Source organism: Electrophorus electricus, chromosome 5, assembly GCF_041902795.1.
Source record: "Electrophorus electricus isolate QZ-2024a chromosome 5, ASM4190279v1, whole genome shotgun sequence".
In the NCBI taxonomy this organism is placed as follows: Eukaryota; Metazoa; Chordata; class Actinopteri; order Gymnotiformes; family Gymnotidae; genus Electrophorus; species Electrophorus electricus.
Window position 1 is genome coordinate 10,296,726 of NC_137501.1, and position 17,256 is coordinate 10,313,981.

The following is a 17,256-nucleotide window of genomic DNA, read 5'->3' on the forward strand; positions in this document are numbered from 1 at the left end:
TATCGCGGTCTCGTAGTACGTACGTATTCTTCAATTGGCTAAAGCCTCGTGATGTTTTCTCTGATTGGTGCATACATAAGTTGGCTTATGAATGCTTTCTCTGATTGGCTCACGAATAAGTGATGTTTTGTCTGATTGGCTCATGAGTAAGTGGGCGTATTAATTGTTTTCCGCAGATGATGTTAGCAAGCTAAGCTGACGTTTTGAAATTCAGTGCGGAGGAAAAGTGCTATCGTGAAGGTTGGAGTTCGTCGGTCAAGAAAGCTTCTCTTACATATATTATTTATATTGTTTCACGGGGGAAGCAATATGGCTTCGGGCGGAGAGTAAGTAAATTGAAACAATTTGTCATGTACAATTTTGACTAAATGTAAATGTACCTAAATATTTACTTCCAAGTGAGCGACTTCACTAAGCTAGCTGGCTATGGTAACAGGTTATGCTCCAGTATGATAGCATTAGCTGTCCTGGTGATGGCGAGGGTTTAACACTGGCGACGATTTATTACAAGGCCTCAAATTATACTTCGTATGTAAGTTAGTTATTGTTTTTGTTTTTAATGTTAGCGCTCCCATTTTCTCTATAAGCATAGCTAGCTAGCTGAGAAATCACGGTAATTGGAAGTATTACCTCGTCAGTACGCTGCTGGTTAGCTAGCGTTAGGCTAATGTGTCCTGCCAACAGACCGTACTGAGTCATTCTGTGGTGGAGGCTTTGGCCTACCGGCATCAAGCATGTTTATACGAACCTCGGAGTCATTGTTTGACTATCTCCAAACTTGCTAGCAAGCTAAAGGTTGAACATAACCTAACAGTTCACCTTGGTTGATTTAAGTACGACGATTAATCGAATTTGATCGTTTACGCTAGCTAGTTGGCTATATTAGCTTAGTCACATATATTGGCTAACTAACGTTAGTTGGGTTAGCTAGTTAGCTAAGATAGCTCCTGTACCATCCCACAAACCTACCTGCCGATTTTAGATAGCTAGCGCTAGGTTGGCAAGGATCAGACTGACATTTCAGTGTTTTGGTTAAGAAAGTTGGATAGCTACATCTTATGGTATTAGCTAATTTTGGGTTAAATTAATCAAAGACGAGCGTGTTTATGTCGGTTCACACTAGTTCGCCAAAATGGTAGTTATATCCTAAACAGTTTCACAGAAGTCACTCTTGACTACTTTACTGACTGAAGAGCTCGCGCTAGCTCACGTTATTGTTAGCTGCTTTATTCGCTTGATGTAGCATTTGCTGTGTCATTCGGGCATCTGACAAGGTAGGTTAACTACCCAGTTTACTAATCTGGAATGTAACTGAAAGGCGCTGACATTTATTGAATGTATAACGTTCACTGAGGTATCGCCTACCAAGTAGGATAATCACGTGTTTATATTGTTAGGATACAGCGTATATATTTTTAGCATTAAATTATGCTCGAATGCATGTTAGCCAGGTAGTTAACCTAGCTAGTTGACAGTGTGGGCCTCTGTAGTCCTGAAATATGTAATTATTAATCGTAGTGATACAGTAAAACGATAAATGGTCATGTTCACAGCCAGTTTAGCATACTGAATGTACTCTTCTTTTTTTTTCTTTCCACCTTTGCCAGCACCAAAGCTACCAACTAGCTAGCGGTTAATGGATTGCGACGCAAATAGCGATAGCTAAGTTACATATTGCTAGCTAGCTACGTGCTACGTCAGTGATTTTATGTTCTTTTGTAGAATACGATAGATACTAACGTTAGAGCAAAAATGTTTTCTTAACCCATCTCAGATTATGCCACATGTGGATTTAGCAATGCTTATTTACATATGTAAACACAAGGCTTGTGCATTCTAAAGAACTTGTTAATAACAAACGATGTGAACAAAGTGTATTCAAAATGATATTTCGCTTTCGGCGAAGTGTAACTTTGTTACTTAATGTTGCCAAGTTCTGATTAGATTTTTTTCATTTACCATATTTACACAGATCCAAAAATGATGATCTTTCTACTGCCATTTTGAAACAAAAGAACAGACCTAACAGGTTGATTGTTGATGAATCCATCAATGAAGATAACAGTGTGGTCTCCCTCTCTCAGGTATGCCCTTGCCTCTGGGCATCTTTATGGACCTTTATGCTTCTGTTACTTGACCTTTTTTTTTTTTACGTATCCAAGCCACATGTTTGCTGTAACTGTCATTCTTGCAGGCCAAGATGGATGAGCTTCAGCTTTTCAGGGGGGACACTGTGCTTTTGAAGGGCAAAAAAAGGAGGGAGACGGTTTGTATCGTACTGTCCGATGACACCTGCTCTGATGAGAAGGTGCGCATGAACAGGGTAGTCCGCAACAACCTGAGGGTACGCCTTGGTGATGTCATCAGGTAACTCAGCCTGTGCCTGTTAAACATACTGTAGTAGTTTTAATTGTATATCTTAAGAGACCAAACATTTTTGTTACATGTATATGGAAAATGTACAAAAGTGCTAGGATTTAAAACCTTACTTCTACACACAAAATGAGCTTACTTTTGTTTTTAGCATTCAGCCATGCCCAGATGTGAAGTATGGGAAACGCATCCACGTTCTGCCCATTGATGACACGGTGGAAGGGATCACTGGCAATTTATTTGAGGTTTACCTCAAGCCATACTTTCTTGAAGCTTACAGGCCTATTCGCAAAGGTAAACATCCAAAATCCAAATTCAGCTTTGAATATAAAAGGCTAGAGTGTTAAGTATTAGGTGTGCATTCTGTTTTGACTTTATTGTTAATGAAGTTTATTATTTGTCCTCAACATAACTTGGGACCTTGTTTCAGTGATGAGATGGTAATGTTCTTGATCTTTCTTCATAGGTGATATCTTTCTTGTGAGGGGAGGCATGCGTGCTGTGGAATTTAAGGTGGTGGAAACTGACCCCAGCCCTTACTGCATAGTGGCTCCAGACACGGTCATTCACTGCGAAGGGGAACCTATCAAACGTGAGGTATGTGTAGAAGTCAAACATACTCTTACACTTAACATTTAATATGTGGTGTGCTCCAGCTGTTATTGCTGAACTTACTGCCTTTGCAGTGTAGGAAACAGCAGCAGTACAGTTACTCGCATAATTGAAGTGTTAATTTCCCCGTGCTAACTAAAGGCTTTAAAAGCAGATGGGGAGGTTCTTCCTCGGTCTTAAAAACAAAAAAAAAACACAACTTTCTTTTTCCCCAAAAGTATTCATTTTTTTAAATGGTGAGGTACTGTTTTTGTATGAAGAGCAGTTAAAATGCTAAGCATATCATGCAGAGCATGGTGATAATTACTTGTACTTAATCTGTGGTCTTTAATTCACCTGACTATATTAATAAAACACTGAGCCACATATTTGACAATGTGATAGTGTTGTTCATGCTGAAATCTGAACTTTGGAATTGTGTTGAAATCCTAAATATACTATTGGTGTGATAGGATGAGGAGGAATCTCTGAATGAGGTTGGCTACGACGATATCGGAGGTGTCCGGAAACAGCTGGCCCAGATTAAAGAAATGGTTGAGCTTCCACTCAGGCATCCAGCACTCTTTAAGGCCATTGGTGTGAAGGTTAGGATAGTGTATTATAAGATATTTAAGTAATTTTAAACTCAGACTTAATAGATGCTAATGGTGTTTTGATTTGTTGATTAGCCGCCTCGTGGCATTCTGTTGTATGGTCCCCCTGGAACTGGAAAAACTCTCATTGCCCGTGCTGTTGCAAATGAAACTGGAGCATTCTTTTTCCTCATCAACGGTGAGGCAAAAATAACCAAAGAAAAGAAACATTTTGATCTATAAAACCTTTCCTTTTATAGGTGGAGATATTTTGTGACATTTTTAGTTAATTCACATTCTGAACTCTACAGGTCCGGAAATCATGAGTAAACTGGCTGGTGAGTCTGAGAGCAACCTGCGTAAGGCTTTTGAAGAAGCTGAGAAGAATGCCCCTGCCATCATCTTCATTGATGAACTGGATGCTATCGCTCCCAAGAGAGAGAAGGTGGGCTCATTCAAATGTTACTACTTTTGCATTTGTTCTTATCTGTGTATGTGTTTTCCTTGACTAATTTACCATCATGATTTTTGTAAATTTAACTTTGTTACATAGGGTATCAACAAATTCATTAATAGCTCAAAGGTTGAGTTTTTTCCTTCCAGTGGATCAGTTTCATTCTCGTTGGGCTGTGGGGTTTGCTCTGTACTATGTAACGGTAGTCTGCGGGGTGGAGTAAGATGATCTTTGCCTGCCTCCTCAGACACACGGAGAAGTGGAGAGGCGCATCGTCTCTCAGCTACTCACCCTGATGGACGGCTTGAAGCAAAGGGCTCACGTCATCGTCATGGCAGCCACTAACAGACCCAACAGCATTGACCCAGCTCTAAGGCGATTTGGTGAGATTACTGGACCACTAAAAGCTTTTATACATCGTGTTTCATATCTTTTAGGAATATGTTCAGAGGTGCACCTCTTGAATAATGTGGACGTATAGTCTTTGTCCAGAAGAGATCTGGGCATTTTTTTTCCCCAGTTTGTCTTTTTAAAGAACATTTAAAGGGTCAATTTAATCTGTTAGTTATGTTCATCAATGTTATGGTTAGTTTAAGCATACATTATTGAATGATTAAGGTAACTGATGTGAGATTTAAACTGTCAACTCATACAGGCAGGTTTCAATAATGGCAAATCTCAATCATATTCAGATATGTTGCAGAGCTGACATAAATATAAGAGCAGTGAATGACTAAAGTTGAAATCATGATGCTGTTTAATTAATTGAGTATATTTATTCTCTTCCAAAATGGAGTAATGGTTTAGCACTATGTATGCATATAACAGCAAGCAGCATTCTTCCATCTGTAAAAATCCCTGGGGGGAATAATTGTCTGAAGAGTTTATGAAGGCATTCTATGAACCTGCAGTCATTGTGAACATTGTCTTTGTCTATAAGTCCTCCTTTATAAGTGGGTTATATGTGGGTTTTCCCATTCTTCTTAGGCATAGGGAAATATCTTAAGCTGTTGTGCATGGTAATCAGCAGGCTTTGGATAGAGAGTTTGAAGGGCACTGGAATAATTATTTGACTGAGTTAAACAAAAGAATAAAACAAAAAGCAGAAATGACATTTTCTTTTCACTATTTTCTTAGTATTATATCATGTCTATAACAAGAGCATGAAATGCAGAACAGTGTTTCATGGTTTTTAGAAACACTGCAATTGACATCTTACTAATTTAAGAGTAATTTGGATTTCAGGTGTATTCTGATGTTAGTAAGCTCTCTTTTAAATTGGAATTATTATAATAATAAATTAGCTATTCAGATTTTTCCAATATGGAAAAATTAACTGTTAATTCTCCAAGTTGTATTCTGAAGGCATTCCCGCATTAGTTTAGAAAAAGCCACAGTGCTCTTGCTCAACTGCAGTCAGGTTTTTTTAAATATCAGAATCTGCAGAATCAGAGTAAAATGTTAACTTTCAGACCAGTGGCTGAGAGAGCATAATTTCTGTTTACAGGACGCTTTGACAGAGAGGTGGACATCGGTATTCCCGATGCAACTGGTAGACTGGAGATCCTGCAGATTCACACCAAGAACATGAAACTGGCTGACGATGTGGATCTAGAGCAGGTGTGTGTGCATGTGCATGCACACGTATGATGTGGACATTAAATCCTGTGTTCTTGCACATTATTTCTGATATACAATGCATTTATTTTATATATTATAAACAGAATTAAAAAATAATTATTGGTGAACACTTCATGTGAGGTGAAGTGATTCAGCAACACACCCCTGAGTAAATTTGGGGACTTGTGTGACTAGCATATTGCAACCCACTTATCAGCTATATAAGATCTGATATTAGGATAAGGATGGAGAAAAAGAAACTGCAGCCCTAATTCTGGAAATAATCCTAAAGTCTAGTGGCTTTTATGCATTCATGGAAAGATAACTTGTCAAAAGGGTCCAGAGGATGGCACAAAGTAGAAAAATCTCTTCTTGGGAATGGCCTCGGATGCATGCTTTCAGTTTAGACATGGAAATGAATACTTTTGAGGCTTTTTTTTTTTTAAGTGAATGAAAAGGGGGTAGAGTGATCATACTTGTTCAGAGCCATAGTGATGTCAGCAGACATGAACCAGCTGCACCAGATGGTTTTGCTTGCACTGACAAAAAAACCTAAAAAACAAAAATCATAGAGCTGCTTGTCAGACACAGGTGGTCAGGTTATGTTTCTGTGGGTGATCCAGATATGGTGGTATCTTTGTCTTCTACATCTTGAAATGATCCTCAATTGGGAACTAACAAAATGTCCTTGCTGCTGTTTGCTAACACTGCACCTTAGAAATGGGCTATATAAGATATTGAGGCATTTTTTAAACTGTTCATCTTGATTTTCTCCTTGAGAGCTCAGTCAAATTTATTGATTGGTTTATTTAGAGCTTTTGTCACAACAGCTGTTTCACGAAGCAGCCTTACTGGCCCGGTAAACATTCGTGCATGTAGAGAGTTTTAGTGAAAAAATAGGTAGACCTATTTTGCATATTTAGATTTCTTTATGCTAGGAACCAGGATCACAGTGTCTACAGTGCAAAGATATTTAGTTATCCAAACTACTGGTGAAGCTTGTTTCTTTTTTTGTTTGGTTTTTTTTGTAATAGTCGTAGTAAATGTGTGAAATCAGTTCTTAAATGGCTGCATTTTTTTATAATTCAGTTTTAGGTGAATTTGTTTAAACATGTCACACAGTCTCTGGCTTGATATAAGGAGAGAAATGGATCTATGTAGTAAATGCTTTAGTGAACTTGGTGGTAGCCTTTTTCTCACAAGAAAATAAAGCCTTGCTGTTAATATTGGGACTTGGGCTTTGGATCTTACAATCAATCTCTCGTGTTGTTCAGGTTGCCAATGAGACCCATGGCCATGTGGGTGCTGATCTTGCAGCTCTGTGCTCAGAGGCTGCGCTGCAGGCCATCCGTAAGAAGATGGACCTCATTGACCTGGAGGATGAGACAATCGATGCAGAGGTCATGAACTCCCTGGCTGTCACCATGGATGACTTCAGGGTATGAATGTTAACTTTACTGCAAAATGTGCATTGTAATCAAGTTGTCTGAAAAAATACCATCTTAATATATGGGCCCTATTTTGTTGAAATGTTGGAAGTCTTAATAGAAGATGGAAAGTTGTGCTTTGTTATAAATATGCAAAGCTTGTCTGTTGCTTTTCAGTGGGCCTTAAGCCAGAGCAACCCCTCTGCTCTACGTGAAACTGTGGTTGAAGTGCCCAACATCACCTGGGAGGACATTGGTGGTCTTGATGATGTCAAAAGGGAGCTGCAGGAGCTTGTGCAGGTAAGCAGCTTAACTTCTCCATCCAAAGGTTTTTAAGCTGCCATCAAACCTTCTGTCCTATATATTCTTTGTTTTGATGTGAACGCTCTTGTACCTTGTAGTACCCAGTGGAGCATCCAGACAAATTCCTGAAGTTTGGCATGACCCCATCTAAGGGTGTGCTCTTCTATGGACCACCAGGGTGTGGTAAAACTCTCCTGGCCAAGGCCATTGCCAATGAGTGCCAGGCCAACTTCATCTCTATCAAAGGCCCAGAACTGCTCACCATGTGGTTTGGAGAGTCTGAGGCCAATGTCCGTGAGATTTTTGATAAGGTAAGAGAAACATGTATCTATAATGTAATTGTTACATATTGCAGATGTTACTTTCATGCTTTGTTGTGTATTATGAATTGCTATTTGTCTTATGAATCAGTAGGATAGACTCTGCAGTAGTGTGAAATTTGTGCAGTTTTGCATGTTGTCATGAAAACCAAACACTCTGGCCAGTGGTCTAGCTGAAGTGGCTGGGTGCCTTAAAACCTAGTCAGAAAGCTTGCACAGTAAGACCATTAGTAAATATTTGTAACAAGCTAATAAATTAATACAAAACCAATATTCAAGTTAAAAACCATAATTCGTTAAGTGGCTGTGCAATCAGATGTAATGTACAGCCATGTCGGGGTCCTGCAAATCCTTAATTTCGCAATAATGAGTGTTTTTATCTTTGTTCCTTAATTGGCCTTTTAGCTAAAGGATAATTTTAGCAAAAACATTTTAACCATAAACCTTGGTCATTTTAAGTAATTTAAAATCAAGATGATGGAGAAATTGGTGTGGTGAAATTGGTGCATTTTCTTCCAGGCACGTCAAGCTGCTCCCTGTGTGCTCTTCTTCGATGAGTTGGACTCTATCGCCAAGGCCCGTGGTGGGAGTGTTGGTGATGGGGGTGGAGCCGCTGACCGTGTCATCAACCAGATCCTTACCGAGATGGATGGCATGTCCAGCAAGAAGAATGTCTTCATCATTGGCGCCACCAATAGGCCAGATATTATTGACCCCGCGATTCTCCGGCCTGGCCGTTTGGACCAACTCATCTACATCCCACTGCCAGACGAGAAGTCTCGTATGGCTATCCTGAAGGCCAACCTCAGGAAATCCCCTATTGCAAAGGTAAGTTTAATCAGAAGCCCATAATTATTTGCCTGAGCCTTTTTAGTAATTGTTGGCACTTTTTCTGCATTGGTTGACTGGGCTGTTTTTAACAACCAGGTTAAACAGGATGCTTTTGATGTATACATTTTTTTTTTCTTCCAGTTTTTCCTGCAAGTTACTATTTTTCATTCTTCATTGTAGTGAAATAATAAACAGAAATAAATAAATACATTTTGCTTTCTCATTTAAGGATGTGGACCTAGACTTCCTGGCCAAGATGACCAATGGTTTTTCTGGGGCTGACTTGACCGAGATTTGCCAGAGGGCCTGTAAACTAGCTATCCGTGAGTCCATTGAGAACGAGATTAGGAGGGAACGCGAGAGGCAGACCAACCCCTCAGCAATGGTGGGTTGCTTTTTTGTCTTTGTGTTTTGTTGTCTCGGGTGCAGCACTTTTGTTGGACTTTTACCTCTTGGGTGTGTTGTTCTTTGTTGGAACAGCAGATTGAAATGACATTTCTTGTGGTTTACCTCATTGTGTTTAGGAGGTGGAGGAGGATGACCCTGTGCCTGAGATCAGGAAGGACCACTTTGAGGAGGCAATGCGTTTTGCCCGCCGCTCCGTCAGTGACAATGACATCCGCAAATATGAGATGTTTGCACAGACCCTGCAGCAAAGCAGAGGCTTTGGAAGCTTCAGGTAAAGCTTTAATGAGGCAAAAGTCAGAGGTTTTTGGATGTGTGCATTGTGGGCTGTATGCCAGGATTAGTGATTTTGACTAATCAGTCACCTGGTTAGCATCAACTTCGGCCAATTATTTTATTAATTTGATTACTTGTGGAAGAAAACTCCTGCGTCATCGGCCGCCCTGCTCTAAATGTCATCAGCTGAATTCTGATAATGCTTCTGCCACGTCATTAAAATTTTATCAACTGCTGACTACAAAGGGCACTGTCTTTGGATGCACTGATTTTGGTAACTTGACCATTGAACCTCCAACTTCTAGATTCCCCTCCAGTAACCAAGGAGGAAGTGGACCAAGCCAGGGCTCTGCTGGTGGCAGTGGAGGAAACGTCTTCAATGAGGACAATGATGACGACCTTTATGGATAAATGTGACTACGTGGATGATCTACCCAATACAGGCCACCATGTACAAAAAATTCAACCAATGAAAATTCCACATTTTTAGGACTCTGTGCTTTTGATGTTTGTTTTTCCTTTTTTTCCTTTCTTTTTATTATATCCCCTTTCCTCCCCCTGTTGGAGAAAAGCATGTAGCTGCTTGTATTTTGCTCCAGTTTGTGAAAGGATGCCTCTTGCAGAGCATTTGATTTTGATGTAAAGTGGTTGGGGGCACATTTAAGTGAATAAATACACAGTAGAGTGGCTTCATTCTTAACTTTTCACAACCTTGACAAGCAGCTTTAGTGGTGGGATTTAATGCTAGCCTGTTGAAAGAATAAAAAAGAAAATGAAAAAAATATTGCTAATTGCATCATTTTTTATGAATGTAGCATATAATGTATTACAAGTTTGAAAAATGTAAAAAAAAAAAATATAAAATAAAGTTTAAAAAATGGGCCCAACTTCACTTTGTGTCTGCCTGGATGTTTTAACATCAGTAAGTAAAACAACTTGTGTACTGTCCCAGGGAATCAGTCCTAATTGGGTTGAATGACAAATGTAAACCTGTGCATTAAATGACTAACGTTAATTTGTAGAACTGGGTAGGACTGTTTACTTCAATGTTAGCAGTTGTATTTTGGAGTGGCTAGTGTCTGCTTTATAGTATCAGTATATTGTAAGAAATGTACTAATTTTTATTTGCATTTAAAAGTACAAATAGTCCAAATGAATGTTAGATAAATAACATCTCTTGTAAATCAAACCTGTAGTCTTCTTGCTGTTTGAAAACCGATAAATCATGTTCGTGCATGAAACATTTTAATTTTGTTTTGCAAGTTTCTACTTCGAAACTAATAATGGTTTCTAATGTTTCTAATAATGGTGCAAGATTCACCGCTATAGTTGGAATAAGTATTTCATTCCTGTTAAAGGACTCAATCTGCTTCATGTCCTTATGCGATAAACTGAAATCACCTATTTTCAAAGAACAAAAAAGATGATTGTAATAAATCTAATGATATATAATTGATTCCAGGTGCAATTATGTTGAAAGTATTCAGATTTCCTTTATAGTACTTTTGCCCACACCATATATAATCTGAATCAGGCCTATCCATTCCTAACCTGGGCTGAATAACTAGACTCTAACCCTAACTAATTCTCCCTGCTACAGTGGAATCAGACTGGAATAGCTTAATAAAGGGGAAAATGCTAGGCTTAATATCACCAAAGTCAGCAGATGTAGGTCTACAAAGGAAATATCACACACCTATAACTTGTTGCCTAGGATCTGAATAGTAAAACTTGACAAAACTGTATAGTTATCTGTCAATACGGATCGGACAATATTGTCAATGACCACAAGGTGGCATAATATTTAAGACAAAATTAATTAGAATCTGAGAAGTAGACCTTTTGAAAAATAGGTGGTTAGAGGAACCATTTTAAAACAATAAAATAGTCAAAAATAATTTAAGCCATATTTTTATATTTTAAAAATGTACCTATAAAATGTGTATGTCAGAGATTACCTCAATGTTTTGCTTAATCCTAGATGAAGTGACACTTTTTGGGATGCAAATAACTCCTCTCTGCACATGCCACCTGTACAACATAAAGCCACTATGTTTTACAGCTATAATAAACAGAGCTGCATAAAAAGAGACAGATAGCTACAGTCTTAGTGATTCTTACTTGTTTACATGTTATAATGGGGATAGATGTCACAATCATAAGCAATGTAATTTCACACTGATACATGCATTGTTTTCTACTAGAAGGTGGGCCTTAAATTCTGGATGAAAGGCCCCAGTGTGGTATCCACCCTCTCACCTGATGAGAACCTGGGCTGGGGTCTTGTAGCGGGCTGCCATATCCAGCAGCCTTGGGTTGTCCAGCAGCTCCGGTTCTCCAGAAGAAGCCCACGGTTGGTCAGGAGATTCAAGAGGACTATAGGCTGTCAGTGCCAGGCCTTGACTCTTACAGTGAGCCAACATCTGTGACTGGGTTAGATATGGATGACACTCCACCTTGGGAAGAGAGTCGGAAATATGAACAGTTAAGATCTGGCAAAAGTTAACTTATAGTCTTAAATTATATTCAGACAAATGTACATTAAATAAAGCAAGCAGAAATAGAGTAGAATTAAATGTCTGAGATGGTTAGATGCTGTTTTTCTGTTAAAAGACTTTTGATTCACCATAAGAAAGATTTGCAGAGGAGGTGACCAAGAGTCATTTTGGATGTTGGCCCCAGAACTTAATGAAGCTAACTTAAAGTAACCTTAAAAACAATTCTGGAGATGGAGAAGTTTCGAGAGGTCTTGAAGTTTCCTGGACACCTATTTAATCTAGGGTTTGATTAAATTTTAGTCCCAGTGGAGACCCACCATTGAGAATTCATTTAGTTTTTTATTTGTCTCCTTTTTATTCAGAGGCGATGTTTGAAAGTAATGACTGAAACTGCAAACAGTCTATTTACATCAAATAACATGTTGTGCACAAGCCTCGCAAATAAACCCCTTTAAAATTAACTAAATGTTAACTCTAAAAAAAATGCTAACTCTGATTATGCTAATGATACCTGGTTGACCACAGGTCTGTGCTTTCCAAAGCTGAGAATGTCATCCATTTTTCTGGCATTAAAATCCATGTGTGAAAATGATGTCTCATGCTCCCTGAACCACTCTTGCACAATTTGAGCCCAATGAATCCTGGCATTGTTATCTTGGAATATGCCCGTGCCATCAGGGAAGAAAAAAATCCATTGATGGAATAACCTGATCATTCAGTATATTCAGGTAGTCAGCTGACCTCATTCTTTGGGCACATAATGTTGCTGAACCTAGACTTGACCAACTGCAGCAACCCCAGATCATAGCACTGCCCCCACAGGCTTGTACGGTAGGCACTAGGCATGATGGGTGCATCACTTCAGCCGCCTCTCTTCCTACCCTGATGCGCCCATCACTCTGGAACAGGGTAAATCTGGACTCATCAGACCGCATGACCTTCTTTGCTCCAGAGTCCAAGCTTTATGCTTCCTAGCATATTGAAGCCGTTTTTGCCAGTTAGCCTCACTGACAAGTGGTTTTCTTAAGGCTACACAGCTGTTTAGTCCCAATCCCTTGAGTTCCCTTTGCATTGTGTGTGTGGAAATGCTCTTACTTTCACTATTAAACATATCCCTGAGTTCTACTGCTGTTTTTCTACGATTTGATTTCACTACAAGTTTAAGTGATTGCTGATCCCGTTCATTCAAGATTTTTTTCCGACCACATTCCTTCCTCAAAGATGATGTTTCCCCACTGTCCTTCCACTTTTTAATAATGCGTTGAACAGTTCTTAACCCGAATTTAGTAGTTTCAGCAGTCTCCTTAGATGTTTTCTCTGCTTGATGCATGCCAATAATTTGACCCTTCTAAAACAGATTAACATTTTTTTTATGACCACAGGATGTGTGTTTCGAGATGGTTCTTTAACAAATGAGAAGCTACTCACTACATCAGTTAGGGTTAAATAAGTTGTTGCCACTGAAACATAATCACCCATGCAGTAATTATCCAATGGGAGGCTCTTGACCATTTGCTTAGTTAAATCCAGGTGGTGACCTTTTTTTGGCCAGGCAGTTTATGTCAATTTGGAAAACACGTTCAAGGTAAATTGTGTCTAAGCATAGAAGGTGACCTAGCGAATAAAGAATATTTTATAATAGTGATTAAAATGTACTTTTGGTACAGTAAGCGACAACAGCTAAAAGTGATCATCTCAGCGTGTGACCATTTACATCAGTGTAGTGAAACACAATCTGCTGATTTAATGCTTTCGTTTTTGGTAAACAAAAGTTTTAAACATTGCATTCACTGTTTGAAATTATTAACGTTAGGTCCCTTGTTTGACTTTCTCAATAGGACATTATTTCATGCTACTGCTAAGCACAATCCTAAGAAAAATTAATCATTCACTCCCATAACCCAGTTTGTCTTTCTGTTTCTTAATTTTTTTTTAACAATTCACTGGTTTAAATGCTGTATGCATTGGATATTATCATGAATCTCTTACCTTCTTATGTTTCAGACTGGTTCAGTTGTGAAAAGCACGAGTTCAAAGTTTTCATTTACCCCTTAGCTAAAGGGAAGGGGAAAATCCAAAGTACAACAGCGTTCAAAGCTAGTGGACACCAGTACAACATCCAAAAGGATAAATAATATGAGAAATACTACTAAATACTACTCCTTTGTAGTAACTTAACTCTATTCAGTAACTCTATACAGTCAATAGACAGAAAGTAAAAGAATATTTCTGTTCACAATTTAACCAGTGGCAAAGGGTAGATGTCAAAATATTTCAAATAATATGAATGACTTGATGATAATGCAAAGAGAAGATTATGCCTCAGCTTTTCAAGTCATGTTAGACATGTTAGTCTATGTCAGCATAGTAATGGTTCATTGAAAGGGTAACACAACAAGTCCACAAGGAGAGTTAGTAGTGTTAGTGGCAGCTGAAGCATAAAACAAATAAATAGATCAGTCAAATCACATCATATAATTTCATATCAAATCATATCTGCCAAGTCTCATCATTCTCTTAATTTGTTTGGATAGATTACTGAACGTATACATAAGACATTTCTAAAGATTCTATAAAGTAAGGAAGGGACATGAGCTCATACACATTGGCCATACTACAGGCTACTAAGAAACCACTTTATATAATAAATGAGTCATGAACTCAGGACCAGACTATTGTTCTAAGTGTCAATTTAGTTATTATTATAAGTGCTAAAAGAGCCCTGTGTTCTGTTTCAGTACTTTATGTAACAATCCTCAAATTTACTTTACTCTGGTTGAACAGGTATGACTGGTGCACTTTTAAACTTTTAATGGGTTGGTCTCTCAAAGAGCCTAACTGACAACATAATGCTGCATACTGAATAGAGGCAGAGGTACATTCTTAGGTGCTCAGGACTCCTTAGCTGGCCAAACCACTCTTACCAGACAAACAGCGCAGATGTCTTTCTCACACGTGCTCCAAGTACTGTGTCAACAGTGAGCTCAGTGCAAGGCCCACTTGTCTTCCCTTATGTGGTCAGGCAAGCCCACTGTCTTAGTCAACCCACACTGATGAAAAAAACCCTGCAGGAACCTTCTAGAGTACTGTTTGATTTTATAAGGCCAGGATTAACCTCTAATTTCAACAGTCCTATTATAGTTATAACATCTGTTACATCTATAAATATTATGCTGGTTAAATGTGATGTGTTGTTACTGGGTGAGGAGGTTATGCAGTAGGATTGTTTATTTTTTAAAAAGCAGATTTTTTGATCTGCCTTTTAAAGCTTTGCTGATAATTGTCTATGCACTTGTTTGGTTTTAAGCATAAGATGATGCAAGTACTCTGTCAAAGAAGTGGTCATCATTTAAGTTGATTCACATAAACAAAAGAGGAAAAAATAAGGGTACTGATGCTTCATAAAACTGAGTGAGAAATACATTTTAAAAATAAGTATGTGCTTACTCAAATATATGATTAAAGCATTTTCCATTCGCTTGGCAAATAGTTTAAAAGAGCCTGTCACATGTCCATTAGGTGCCTTTGTAGGCCTTTGATACAGTGTAGCACATCACCAAGACAATGAAGGAATGAATGTGAAAGGATGAAAATTACCTTCATTAAAAGAACACCCTGGACTATTGATAGCCAGGTGTCAGCTCAAAATTGTTATATTACTACTTTATGAACATATCCCAAATAACATTAAAGTTATTTATCATTAGATCCTTACCTCAACTGTTTTAAGAACAGCTTCAGACTAGCAGCTGATGGTAACTAAAGGAAACCTTGATATGCGTCACCTACGTTACATGCCACCTACAACTCTTGCATAAATCCAAACTAATTGTCTCCATGAGTCATTTTAATTCCTAATGCAGAGAAGAAGGTGCTTCTCTTTTTCACAAGATGGCAGTCAATAATTCTGAAATTTCTAAAGCTGGTTTGGTATGTAAAATGATTTTACAAACCAATGAAACATTTATGGCAACACACAGAGAGAGAGAGAGAGAGAGAGAGAGAGAGAGAGAGAGAGCACAGAATGTGTGCTGATGAAAAGTGCCCTCAGATTTAATTTAGACTTAAAGGCTTTCCTATAATCACCAGTTCAAATAATTAAATGAGATTGCAGTCATGGGACATACAGCAGTAATCCATAGAAATGCCACACCTTGTACAATATAATGGTGTGACACTGTAAAATGTCATGCAGTTTACCTGTCAGTGGAAAGGTTTTACCAGCACGTGTACCAGTCAGTGGAAAGGTTTTACCAGCACATGTACCAGTCAGTGGAAAGGTTTTACCAGCACGTGTACCAGTTAGTGGAAAGGTTTTACCAGCACATTTAACAGTCAGTGGAAAGATATTAACAGCACGTGTACCAGTCAGTGGAAAGATGCTGCTTGTTTCACTACAGGGTTTGAGCTATGAGCTGAGAGAATGTTCTGGAACTTGGCAGCAGCAGTGGGCAACCTTTAGGAACTGGACTGTGTCCAGAGCTTAACTGTTTCATCATCAAAGATGCATGCCTGCATAGATCATAGATCACTCACCAGTTTTCATTTTTATAGTGAAGTAGTGAAGGTTAACAGTGTCTAAACTGGGTCTTACCTTGAAATCCGAGGTCAAATTCTCCCAGAAGTTGTGTTTTCTCACTTATTTTCAAATAATAGTGAATTACAGTGAAATTTGGGGTACTTGGAAACCTATGCAATCTCCCATTTTAGCTTCCCAGTAGAAAGCATGACATCATGCATACCTAAACACATTCCTAACATCCCTTTTAAGGATGTTTGGGGAAGATAGTCCTTAGGCCATTCCAGTTGTCATCAGTGTAATGACATTCGGAATACTTTTAACCGGGAGTTAAGAGCACATGTCCAATGTAAGCAAGCAAAGCAATTCTGATCTGTCACACTTCTGACATTGTGACTGAGATAAAATTGGCTCTTTCAAAATATACTGTGAATTCCAACAAAAATACTGTGAATTGTTGTTTTTTTTAATATATATTCTAACTATGCTTTAACAAACCCGGTGCCATTAACTACTTAGTTATTAATATTAAAAGCAAAATATTTTACCTAAATATCTATTGAGACATATGTCACATAGACCAGTGATATATTTTTAAGTCCCTAGTATGGTATCGTCACGGAATGCTCGCCTCCCGCGAGGCACGTGGTTTGGCCAGCTACGTGCAGTGGGAGGCCTTTCGTTTGTGGCCACGCCTGCACACACCTGCACCTCGTTTCGTCTGTGCGTATTTAAACCCACGTCAGGGAATAGAGCGTCGTTGGTTATTGTTGACGTAGAGTGTGGATGTAACGTCGTAAATGTTTTGCTGTAATGTTCCCTTTATCGTCCGTGTTTAAATGTTAACCGTTTCATGTTCGTATTAATCGTGGGTAATTACTGAGTGTCGTTAGTGTTTTATGTTTATATGTAAGCAAATGTACGTCCCAGTCGCTGGAGTTTGTGCGTCCTGGCACTCGGGCCACCACGCATTACAGGCATTTATAATGTTCTATTAAAACAACAACGTTATATATTGGCATAGTAAAATAAAATAAATCCACTTT

At 38.6% G+C, this 17,256-nt stretch overlaps 2 protein-coding genes across 4 annotated transcripts; one reads left to right on the top strand and one right to left on the bottom strand.

Annotated features, from left to right (window-relative positions):
- Positions 1–176: 176 nt before the first annotated feature.
- On the top strand, positions 177–10,085 carry vcp (valosin containing protein). Its single transcript, XM_027028717.3, has 17 exons — positions 177–326; positions 1,973–2,084; positions 2,195–2,367; positions 2,525–2,667; positions 2,840–2,970; positions 3,438–3,569; positions 3,654–3,756; positions 3,869–4,002; positions 4,259–4,394; positions 5,519–5,631; positions 6,906–7,070; positions 7,236–7,358; positions 7,460–7,672; positions 8,201–8,509; positions 8,742–8,897; positions 9,037–9,191; positions 9,499–10,085. Exons 1-17 carry the CDS (start codon positions 310–312, stop codon positions 9,602–9,604), a joined length of 2,421 nt encoding a protein of 806 aa, XP_026884518.1. The 5' UTR covers positions 177–309; the 3' UTR covers positions 9,605–10,085.
- Positions 10,086–10,214: 129 nt separating this feature from the next.
- LOC113589204 (aldo-keto reductase family 1 member A1-A) lies at positions 10,215–16,011 on the bottom strand. Of its 3 annotated transcripts, XM_081714155.1 has the most exons (5): positions 12,203–12,441; positions 11,453–11,649; positions 11,152–11,224; positions 10,886–10,889; positions 10,215–10,594 (listed from the first exon to the last, which is right to left on the bottom strand). In XM_081714155.1, exons 1-5 carry the CDS (start codon positions 12,404–12,406, stop codon positions 10,353–10,355), a joined length of 720 nt encoding a protein of 239 aa, XP_081570281.1. In that variant the 5' UTR covers positions 12,407–12,441; the 3' UTR covers positions 10,215–10,352. The 3 variants fall into 3 exon arrangements, 1 of the variants encoding a protein (XP_081570281.1); XR_003411937.2 differs by lacking the exons at positions 10,215–10,594; positions 10,886–10,889; positions 11,152–11,224; positions 12,203–12,441 and adding exons at positions 13,681–13,746; positions 15,892–16,011 and having other exon boundaries at positions 11,515–11,649; XR_014123759.1 differs by lacking the exons at positions 10,215–10,594; positions 10,886–10,889; positions 11,152–11,224; positions 12,203–12,441 and adding exons at positions 13,681–13,746; positions 14,616–14,682 and having other exon boundaries at positions 11,515–11,649.
- Positions 16,012–17,256: the final 1,245 nt, after the last annotated feature.